Raw genomic sequence first — 12,715 nt, 5'->3', positions numbered from 1 at the left:
TAACATATCGTACAATGTGCAGGGTTTTCCTGGATATGTTAAGTCCATGGTTAACACAGTAGAAACTGACCTTACTCTATTTTACTATTCATACTGAGAACATACTAACTGTAACCTCTACTACGGTATTTTTTTTTCTTTTCAGACACATTGCACAACTACGTGACGTATTTCTTATAATCTTACAAAGTGTACGTTTTGTAATCTTAGAGAAGTGTATTTTTTGTAACCTCCTAAAATGTACGTCCTCAAAATATTCATATAAACTATATATGTTACAGAGGTCTTTTCAATTTCACCAAAGGTAAAATTGAAAGGAGAATCTGTGACGTAGAGACCTAATGTTTTATTTGATTGGCCGTACCCTCTGCTTTGGACTGCAGTTTCGCTAATACGTCACAGATTCTCCTTTCAATTTTTACCTTTGTTGAAATTGAAAAGACCTCTGTAACATAAATATGTAATCATTAAATACTTGGTCCGATATATAATGTGAAATAATGATTTAAGCACGAACTCTAATATCTAAATACTTAAATTATTTGTGGTTACTTTGTTGGTGATTGAAATGGTCATAAAAACCCCATTTATGTTCTTATAAACTAGTCTTATACACCATCTACACAGAAGAAATCGTTATAAATCACTCTTTACACAAATGTAAATTGTATTCTGGAATCCACAGTAATTAAGTTACGAATAGCGTCTACGACAAATAAGTAAAACAGTAACAGTTGAAATCTGGTAACAAGTCTTAAAAATAATTGTATAAATCATAATGTGAAATAAAATAGCAACATTTCGTTGGTCATCAGATTGTTAAAGTGCAAAAAAAAAATTTTTTTAGAAGTTGTATCAGACTATAACAAATAGAAAAAGAAGCATACTTACAGTTTTAGAAGTTATGTACTTTAACTAAGTGTTTAGAAAATACGCTACAGCTGTGACGTAATTGTGTGGTATGATGATATGGCCACGAGACCTTCCGAATCACTAGAGTATTTTCAACTATATGACAGCAAAGCACATTCGACATATACATATACAATTATTACATTCACACAATGCCACACTTTTTAATAGTATGTATGAGTTTACAAGCGTTCATTCGATAGTTATCGATAAGTTGTTCTGAGTAAGCAGGTCACTCATCTACTGACGTCATTGTTTGAATTGTCCAATGAAAAGTGCATGTTTTGAAGGTGGAATATATCACTGACGTTGAATACTAGTCAACCATATAAAAATACGAGTCTACGATGGCCAACTAGGATAAAGACTTTTTATTTCATTCAATGCCGCCATATTGGACATTAAACACTTCTTTTATAGCAATATCCATATCAATACAAAGTTTTGTAAAACTACATTCTGTTAATGGTGTAAACATGGCCTTTGGCAAAAGATAGAGATGCGAAACTCTACAGCTGTTCAGTTTATATGTTAGGCACATCGCCGAGTTGATTTACCGCGTCAGATAAAAAACGATGTTATTAAACAAATTTGTCATTTTTCATATAAGACGATTGTAAGCATTTGACGTCCGATATGGCGAAGTAAACTATACACCACGTGACTTTCTTGATGTCAGTATTGCAGCGAATGCATTCGAAGCAGATCTCATGAAGGCAACATTCCTCACACCTGTTGGAAAAACTGCGAAGGTCCATCAACGGCCATGCAAGCAGACATCATCATCACAGGATTTATAAACAGCGGGGAATCTGAAAATCACAAGATGACGACTTTAATGTGTATAAAACAATATTAGAAAGGATAAGGGGTAGAAAAATTGAATGTTCCAACCAGAGGTTAATTGGCTCACTGGGATACCGGACAATTGCCGGTTCATTTGACGCATTTTTAATTTTAAGTTTTAATTGTTTAGCCAGTATACAGCGTGTGATATTGCCCGGGCTGGACCTTTAATGCCAATCCGCCCCTGGTTCCAACCTCCTAGTAAAATATTATGGTGGTTTCTTACCAATCAGAAAAATAATCGCCTCAAGAGCCATGTCCGTGGAACAAGAAATCGTTAAAACGAATATCTAACCAGAGCTGAAAAATTAAATTTAAATTAAATTTAAATTTTAATTAAATTTAAATGCTATTCTAAGTTCCGTTCTAACGTTACAAAAGAAAACAACCAATCATGAACAGCTAGCAATAGCGTCATTGAAATAATGCCCAGAACACTGTTGGCAATCATTATGGACAATTTGGATAGGCCCGGCATGGCCAGGTGGTTAGGGCACTCGACTCGCAATATGAGGGTCGCGGGTTCGAATCCCCGTCCCACCAAACATGCTCGCCCTTTCGTTGGTAAAAGAGTAGCCTAAGAGTTGGCGGTGGGTGGTGATGACTAGCTGCCTTCCCTCTAGTCTTACACTGCTAAATTAGGGACGGCTAGCGCAGATAGCCCTCGTGTAGGTTTGCGCGAAATTCAAAACAAACGAACAGTTTGGATATTTAGTCAGGAAAGCCTCCCAGCGTCACAGCGATATGTCTGCAGACTTATAAGGCTAGAATCCGGGTTTCGATATCCGTGGTGGGCTGAGCACAGATAGCCCATTGCGTAGCTTTGTGCTTAATTACAAACAAACAATTGCTTGTGTGTGATATTTTTTTAAATCTAGAATATGAACTTTGAGTTACTTTGTCCTTTGACTGAGGGGTTTAGCCAGAATGTTGTTGTTAAGCGCAAAGCAACAAAAAGGGTTATCTATACTCTGCCCACAACGGGTATCGGAGCCCGGTTTCTTGCGGTGTAAGTCCGCAGACATACCGCTTCTTAGCCAGAATTCAACAGGGTTCACAGAGACTTTACAAAGGAAATACCAGAAGAATCCGTGTTGAAATTTTTAGGACTCTCAAACATGCAGGACTAGAATTTTTCCTTCATCAAACTCACAGTAGGAATTACAACTGTCTCAAGTCTCGCAAAGCACGAGATTCACTATGGCAAATACAAAACCTTAACAAACCCAATTCCGATAAACGATCTTCATTATTATTATTATATTTTGGAGCCCAAACTTAAAAACAGTGGATTTTCCACGATTTCCAGTACAACAATTTTATGAACTAATTTTCTATGACTTTCAGGAATACAAGAATCTGTATGAACCGAGTGGATCAAAAACTTTAACACATGCAGAGGATACCTGGAAAATGTGTGAAAAATTGGAAGTAATTACACTAAATGGTTGAGTATTCCTTGAGAACATAGACTTCATTCAACCATACGAGTACATGTATAATACAATATCCAAATCCTACATAAGTTAGTTCTTCAGTAAAAAGAGGGGAACTTTTCCTCATAAGGATAAATTCTCTTAAAACTGTTGAAAGAAACAAGCCAATGAAACTGATACACTCCCGTTAAAAACATCTAAATTTAGGAAGTAATATACCTGTTCAAATAATGGGGCATCAACCCTTTCTCAAAATTTGTATATTCCCATATTAAAGACATTCTTCTTTAAATACTTTACTTTCTTGAGCTTGTTCTCTCCATAATAGTTTTTGTTCATGCAACTGGTGATATAAATAATGGCCAGATCACTATTGGATGTAGCAGATATAGCATAGTTGACATCTTATTACAGTTATTGTTCATGCAACTGGTGATATAAATAATGGCCAGATCACTACTGGATGTAGCAGATATAGCATATTTGACATCTTATTACTCATTCTTTACTTTCATTTATACATTCTTTGAAATAATATGTTACTACTATATAACAGTTCAAATTATCCACATCTATATGTGTCCTGCCTTCCAAAACAGATCAGTCAATACTTTTTGAATGAATGATTTTATTCAAACTACATGCTTGTACAAGAAGGAAACTACATAGTAATATACATACAAAATTTTGTCAAAATGAATCATTTTTGATGTTGTTTTTCTCAAGAATCTGAGAATTTACACACAAAAAAAATCTAAGCTTAAACTATCTCTTAACATCAAATGCTTAAATGTAAAATGTAAAAAAAAAAGATAAAAAAAAAGATCAAACACACACCAACCATAAAGTTTAAACAGATTCAGCAAAAAGACTTGGTAATAGTAAAACATTACTGCATTATATATCAATGTTAATTTCAGAACATTCTGATATTCTTCAGATAGAAGTTTAGATTTGTCTTTTGGTTTATATACTGATCTTTGGTAAACCCCACACAAAAATTAGTGATATATAAACATAGGTTCCAAAAGCATTCACCTTCTAATATTAAAACCTTTTTTAAATAAAGGTTCACCTTTGTGAGCATTAACTAAGGAAATATAAGAACATTCCTACACTGTTTTCCATAAAAAAAAAAAAAAAACAAGTTTCAAAATGTTGGAAAAATCAGAAGGTTCAACAGTTATTTTATAAATTTTTCTGGATACATTACTTTAACTGAATAATTAGCAATTAAAAAATAATAATAATAACACGAATGAGAAATTTCTTTTTTGAGAATATCTAAATGTTTATTAAACTGTCCATCATCATGCCATGGCATTTCTCTTCAAATCTTGACATTATTTTTATATTTTAACTAAAAAATGTATAGTTTAACATAATTATCAAATGCCTATTTTCCTATGAAAGTCTTTTATTCATCTATCTGCCAGAAAAAGAAAAAAACTCATGAGAAAGAACCAATAATAGCATACAAATTTAAATTCAGAACTACATTTTCAATTTAAATGATTTTTCTACCATACTGAAAAACAGTTCATGCACACTGTGCACGATTATATTTTACATAAAACAAACTACAAATAATATAAAAACAAATTCATATCAATTCCTCTTACAATAGGAGTAAACTTTTTGTATTTACTCAATAAAACATAGCGTTTAGCATATTTTATTTTAGGTTTTTACACACTGTAAACCTACCTTGCACTGTAACAAATTATACATTTACATTGTGCAAATAAATTTTGAACTAAAAAAAAACAAACTTGTTTTACACTCCTGAGTCACGATTTCAAATTGATCTGAAAATCAAAATTCTTCAGCCTTGCTTTCTGACAGTGAAAATACCATGCATCAAAATACAAATCATAAAATAAAATCCTGTAGCTTACTTATTCTCTACTGCTAACTAAAGGATGCTACTGAAATAACTGTATCACACACACTAAATAACAACACTCTACAAAACTGAACAATTATGGAAAGATGGTTCAGCAAAATGACTTGCACATCACAATAGTTAGTATGTATAGTCTGTTTCATAAAAATATGGCCCGTTTGTCGGGACTACTGTTTTATTAATCTATTGATATATATACTTTCATATCACAAAATTATTCTCAAAGTATACTACTTCTTAAAATCATAACTTTTTGTTGTTTTCTTTCAAATACTTAACGGCTTTTCGTTTATGTGAGCTGACTTGTTATATACGGGACCAACAAAAATGAAAGACTAAAAACAACTTATCTTCTACCAAACATATACAGTGACAAATAAAATTTTATACAAAACAAATAATAAATCACAAAACAATGAATGGAGAGAAAATCCCAGCAATACGGACAAATCAAGCTAAAAACAACTAGAAAAGAAACTTTACGACAAATCAATGGTACCTAAACTAATCATGAAACCTTAAATAGTCTCAAAATTAAATTAAACATATAAAAATATTGCTCAAATTACACGTTATTGGTAAAATTACTTGATCCCACATAAGAATGTAAAAACAAAAAGCAGTCACACTCAGTGTTGTGTAAAACCACTCAGATGCTTACTGAATCTATGTATTACGACTTAAATTTCTTAATGTTGCAAACTTCTTCTGATAAGTAAACAAATCAAGAAAGCCACTAACATAATCAAACAAACTCTGGATGTATACATCAGAGACTAGAAAATACTGGATTATCCAAACAATAAATCAAAGGTTACGGAGTTCAAAGACCTGAGAATCACCGAAATAAAAAGATATACTACACCTGAAGAGTGGATTAATCAAGCAGGTGATACAGGAGTCAAACAGTGAGAACAATACATATCACTCAATCTTAAGCCTAACAGATAATATACAGCAACTTTCAGATTAATTCTAATGCCTGACAGAAACTACATATTACAGTTAATTCTAAAGCCTGACAGAAACTACATATTACAATTAATTTTAACGCCTGACAGAAACTACATATTACATTTAATTCTAAAGCCTGACAGAAACTACATATTACAGTTAATTCTAAAGCCTGACAGAAACTACATATTACATTTAATTCTAAAGCCTGACAGAAACTACATATTACAGTTAATTCTAAAGCCTGACAGAAGCTACCTGCTTCAGCTTATAGTTCACAATCTAAAAGCATACCTATAAACAATTTATAATAATTTTTGTATAACTTAAAAACATTTAGCTACAATCACTGTTTTAAGGTCTGGCAGAACAGATAAGATAGAGCATACATAAAATTTCAAAGTTTAAAAGATTGGACATATTACAGTAAATGTTCCACACTTATCCACAAACTTTGGGGGTCTATCAGTTCAGGTACAAACTGAAGACCACACCTGCATTAGACACACAAAATTATCCTCGAAACAAAAAACTACAGTATAGGATATAATAACAAAAATGAATGTATCAATCGAATAATGGAAATCTGCAAAACACAAGTGGGATAAACTTTTATTATACACCACAACCAGTCCAAAATAAAGTTACATCTTGATATAAACGGTGTAATTTAGAAATAAAAGCACTTCAAAGAATGGAATGGTTAAGTTAGTGCAACAGGTGAAACTGTAAAGTCTTATGAAAATAATTAGTTTATACAGCAGAAAGTCTGAAAACAAGTTGCAGTCGATTATACACAACCTTTTAAGATCAGAAAGAAAAAGATATTACAGGGTATTCATCAGTTAGAAGTTTTAAAGTATCACATTGACATATGCAGCATTAATGAAGTTTAAAATGTCAGAATAAATTTTCTTACAGCCACAGCACACTACTACTACTAAAGTAAATGAATAATTAAGAAATCCTTTTCCTTCCTTCCTTCATTATGGGTTATTAGTATTTGATTTAGCTTTAATTCCTAAATATTCTGTTTTATTATCTTTTTCATCTTAATACTTCTACAAACTTTGAAAATAAAATGGAACACTTATCAATTTAAATTTTTGCCCTATCAGAGGATGCAACCTAAGGTTTGCCCATAAATTTTCTGCATGTGTTCAAATAAGTCCTATTTTTAGTAAGTCCAATAAAAGAAACAATAAAATATCTACCCATTAAACAAGTTCACCCATTACGAACCGAAACCACAACTAAAACCTTATAAAAATAGAGACCAACATTAAATATGTTGATACCCTTTTTCTAACCCCAAAATCAATTTTAATGTACACAGTTATATTTTTTCATTGTCAAAAGTACACAACTCACAAGACAATTTATTAAATCCTTATTTTTTTTTTTACTATCAGTTAATATCTATTAGCTGGAAAGATAAAAATTATTTAAAAACAACAGATATTTCACTAAAGTTGACTGGATAACTACACAGCAGTAATGTCTAGATATAAAGATTACACATTATTACATGTGATCACATTATACTTTGATCAAATCATACCACTAGCATATACATATAAGAAACAATCACCAAACTTAATGCTAAAAACCTTCTACCTGTAACATTACTAAATATCTTAAAACACTAGCCTGTAGTAACAGTAAAAACCAGACGTGAAATCCAAATTACTTAAATTCAACACTCACATACAACCATGTTTTTTTTTCTTCTTTGTTTCAGTTAGTAAGCATCATAATTCTTTTCTATAACACTCCCATCTATTTTGTATGAAAATCATAATTACTAATCATCTTTCTACACAGTTAGTATAAACACTTATTCATTGAGGACCTGATCAATGTTTTATCTTCCAAGACATTCTGGTGTTATTTTGTTTATTATTTGAAATGTAAAATGAAGAAAAACTGATCATCTCACAGTAGTCAAGTTTTCATACCACATGTTCCTTCGTTTCCTTTTGAAGCTCCAGTTCTTCATGGATGTTCGCTACAATATTTTATAAACATTGCAAATGATGCCTCTGTAACATTTACAACAGCAGTTCGACTTTTGAATTTTCTGCAAATGATTCTCCACAACCTTCCTTTAATTCAACTTGCTTTTCTTTTCCAAGTTTCACTTTTCTTAAATCAGTCTCTTTTCTTGTTTTAACAGTGATGTTACGATCATATCTCAGAAAGTTTTTTAATCCAAAACCAAAAAAAGAAAACAAAAATAGTACGTCAGTTCAAAAAAAAGAATTTTTTTTATATAACAGAAGAATAAGTTTTTTGACAACAAACATAACAGATGTTACACACTGCTTTGTCTTCCACTTCTTCCCACACACCTCCGACCCATCTTTTTCTCTTTTAACAATCCCATAATTTGGTGCTAAAGCTAACCACAAAAAGCCAGAAGAAAAATAAAGAATAAGATAAACTTCCAAACCATCACAGCAGTTCCCGTTTTTCTGCTCTACTAAAAAGTCTGATCTTCTCCAGCACCATGCCAATGCTAGAACTTAGTAGCTTTAGCACTCTTTTCCTATTACCCATTTACTCCTCCACTTCAGCCCAGGCTTCTTCTGCCAACATATAGAATTTGTTAGCGAGTCGACCCTTCATGGCTGCCATGGCAACATCTGCTGCTTCATGGTATAATTCACCTATCAGATTTAATAACTGTATTAATATGACAAAACAGTGTTTAATCTTGATGCAACGTGTATAAACTGAGCATGAACTACCAAATCTTTTCATTACAGCAAAATTTCTTTTAATTCAAAAAATAAACTTGTCTTTTCTAAACTACAAGCACCGAGTCAATCTGGTTTGTTACCATCAGTGTTCCAACTAATTATTACCAAACGACTATTGGCCCATTGTATTAAACACACAGCACCTGCCAGATTGCTAGGCAGTCATATATGCACCCAGCTTAAAGGAAACCATTGACTGCTATTGAGCTTACAAACAAATCCAACAATGTTCAGCCTTATATTATAGTTAACTTTACTGTTTTGAAATTTATAGACAATAGGCTTTGAAACCTACTTAATCTTCATGCACTGTATTATGCTTCAAATACAGCATCTTTGACCAGATATTCTTTAACATTAGATATTATACTAACTATGTCACAAAGGCAAGAAATCATTAAATGTCATACACTTCATGATTTATCTAAAATGTCGAAGTTAACAAATTATCAAATGCCACAAAAAATAAATCCTTAAACATGTCACGAAGCTAACAAATCAATAAATTTGTCCCAGATTTAACAGATTATTAAATAAAGCTCACAAGTTTATTAGCAAAGTAATAAAGATGTCACAGTTACCAAATAACAAATGTCACAAAGACAATCACTAAACATGTCACAAAGCAAACAAATCAATAAATTTGTCCCAGATTTAACAGATTATTAAATAAAGCTCACAAGTTTATTAGCAAAGTAATAAAGATGTCACAGTTACCAAATTACAAATGTCACAAAGAAAATCACTAAAGTTACAAATTAAAAACTAAAATGTCACTAATTGGACAAATTGATAAACACACCATAAAGTTGCTAATTACTAAATACATCAAAAATTTAAAAAAATTTTTTAAACATCACCAAGTCAGCAAACTAGTAAATATTATTAACTTTGAATGGTATTTCACAGATGTTGGATGGCTTTAATTTGAAAAAAGCATAAATCGTTCCATTTAGCTTTGAATATTTAATCATTATGTTGTTCCATTTCTATAACAAATGGAGCGAAATTCGTAATCTAAATCTCTTAATTGAAATATCTCGTACCCATCAATATTATCTCACAAAAACACACCACAAATGTATAATTTTACACGTACACACCTGCTCTATTGGGATCTTTTTCAAGACCATAACCTCCTTGTCTGTACAGATCTGCTTCTCGAAACAGCAGCTGGTAGGGTGGGTCATCCAAGTATGCATCAAATTCCTCCTTTTCTAGTTTGACTGCTTTATCATACCAGTGCACAGCATCTTTCCAGGACTTCTTCCTGTACCCAATTTATTGAAAGGTATCTACTACATAAAGCTAAACTAAGTACAGCTTCTATACGGAGGCCTTCTTTAGGACCTGAAGATGGCCTCCGTATAGAAATCAAAATACAGTCTCCTTTACTTTCAACAGGCAGTTACAGATGATTCAAGTTCTCAAACCTATTATGTCTACTCTGCCTAAGTTCCCCTGAGACAATAAGTAAATCTGTCTGATACCAGATTTAGAGCTCCAATAAAAATTGTCTAAAGTTACTAGGCTTCATTATGTGACAAGTTGGATTTAGTGAAAATAGCCATAATTTAACTACTTATTTTACTATTCCAAAAAATCAAAATATTTTCTATGTCGTCTATGAATACGCCCTATGAATAATAAGCAAAAATGTGAAATTGTCCGACATTCTTCATTTTATTTAAATCTATATTACCTACTTCATTTGTACTACTACTTTCATTTTCTCACTACACTTTTTTGTATTCGAACTGTTTACTTATCATTTATTACAAATTACTAGTGTAATTACCACTGTGTTTGTTTTGTACCTCTAGATTACTAAAGATGGAATTTTGAAGATTCCAAAACGTTTAATAAATGCTTCATATTATTACGTTCGTGTTTTACTTTATTATTAAATTATGTTTTCCAAAAAATGCATCATTTATCTATTTTAAAATATGGTTGTCTGCAAGTTATAAAACTCCCAATTAATATTCTAGTGCAAAATTAAAAAAAACCTGAAAGATAATTATCATTTCCCACAAAAAAAACTTTCCAACATCAAGTTAAGCCTACAGTAATAATGCATGTTGTACATAGGAAGTAGACATCATACCTCGAGGTACCCAAGTTATCCCCAGTATCAAAAGATTTTGCCATGTAAATGATAGCAGCTCTATCACCACCTTCAGCAGCCTGAAGCATGTATTCCACGCCTTTCTCTTTATTCTCTGGGGTATCCTAAAGAAAGAGAGAGAGAGAAAAACCTACAACACTGACACAAATTTTTATGATACCTTACTTGCTAAATACAAGTGATAATCTACTATCCAACTTACTAGTAAAGCTTCTGAACTTTGACAAGGTGAAATATCAGTTTACCCAAAGAACAAATAGACAGGCATATAACCTTTCCAGGTACATATTATTGTATAATCAAGTATTTCCATTTATTATTGTACAAGTAAAACACTGGGCTTCACTTCCATAAGAAGTGGGCATATATCAGACTGGACTTTGTCATCAACAGTTGGTGTACACCTAGTAGTCCAATTTAAGTTAACTTTTAGGATCTGACCTCTCTCTTTCCCCAAGATAGCATTTCAAAATAACTCAGAGCAGATTAACTAAATTAACAAAGCTTTTGGTCTGGCCAAGGCAGAATCTGGATTTCATCTGTCTCACACCAGTGTTGAATTGCATCAATACAGCCAATGCAATACAGTTATAATACATGGCATTCCTTAAAACTGATCACTGATCAAGCTAAACAAGTTCACATCATGATGCTATTCCTTCTATTCTTGATGGTTGGTATGACGACACATCCAAAAACATTCTTCAAGTTACTAGTTAACCCAGACCCATCCATCTGAAGAAAACAATGGTTACTGGGATTCATCACTTTATGACATTCTTCAACCAAATATCGATACTCAAAACACCATGAGAGCAATGTCTTACACCAAAACCTGTGACACAGGGTTTTGTACCAGAGCCCATCCAACAGCTTGGATGTGCCAGACTATAGCCATGAGCTCTCAATGAAGACCAGGATGATGGACTTATTGTCAAATGCACAGTTTTGACTCAAAGTTTCTCTGGACCAAAAACTAACAGATTTGAGGCAGCCAAGCTTGCATTCCACATAAGCTTATCCACTAGTCTTCCATTTCTTTAGTAGATTACCTACAGTGGACTTTGATTGGAGAAGACAGGCTGAAATGGATCTGACACACTTACCAATCTTTATTGAAGATCCCAAAATCTCTGTTCCTCATTTTGACTCCACTTAACCCTCTCGCTAAAGGTACCCTTTACTGTGTATGACACAAGGTTTTAGTGTCTTACATTAAAAATTTTATTAAACCACTTTTTGTTTATGTTATACCAATTAGAATAACATAAAACCTTAGTTAATAATCCATACTTTAATAGTATACAAGCTTTAAGTTCTTAATTCTATAAGGAAATATATATAAAAAAAAAATCCTGAATTTCCACTAGTGTGACCCACGTGACACATTTTGTCTTGGCATGTCATCATCCCTATTTTATCCATCATCCCGTGAAATTGTATGAAATTAAACTTAAAATACTCTCTATAAAATCGCTATTGCTTAAACAAACCATAATGTTTATAGCATTTATAGCCTTCAATTTTGTTTGGTTACAGAGCTATCAAATAGAAAATCAGACCCCTCCTGCCACACCCACCTGTCACATCCTCTCTTTCACAATTCGTTGATAGTATTCTCTTACGTTTCATTATGTATTACCTATAACCAATAGAAAGTCAAGGTTTTCATCTATCAAATGACGTATTGTATAACATTCAGAGTAGCAAAGTTAACGACTAGCTTGGATGAATTTGTAATGGCTCTTGTCGCATAGTTAGAAAGCCAAGA

General features: G+C 32.3%; 1 protein-coding gene across 2 annotated transcripts in view; it reads right to left on the bottom strand.

Moving 5' to 3' along the window:
* Window positions 1-4,908: 4,908 nt before the first annotated feature.
* The window catches only part of LOC106466700 (eukaryotic elongation factor 2 kinase-like), a 36,682-nt gene continuing 28,875 nt past the window's right edge, over window positions 4,909-12,715 (bottom strand). For both annotated transcript variants that reach the window (XM_013926996.2, XM_022394775.1), the window contains exons 12-14: window positions 10,924-11,048; window positions 9,920-10,086; window positions 4,909-8,723 (exon numbers count right to left, since the gene is read on the bottom strand). In XM_013926996.2, coding sequence (XP_013782450.1) covers window positions 8,614-8,723; window positions 9,920-10,086; window positions 10,924-11,048 — 402 coding nt within the window. In that variant the 3' untranslated portion in view covers window positions 4,909-8,613. The remainder of the gene's footprint in view (window positions 8,724-9,919; window positions 10,087-10,923; window positions 11,049-12,715) is intronic.

The sequence above is a fragment of the Limulus polyphemus genome, unplaced genomic scaffold (genome assembly GCF_000517525.1).
Source record: "Limulus polyphemus unplaced genomic scaffold, Limulus_polyphemus-2.1.2 Scaffold2348, whole genome shotgun sequence".
NCBI classification, from domain to species: domain Eukaryota; kingdom Metazoa; phylum Arthropoda; class Merostomata; order Xiphosura; family Limulidae; genus Limulus; species Limulus polyphemus.
Note: the sequence above shows the minus strand (reverse complement) of the source record. Positions and strands in the feature narration are given on the sequence as shown.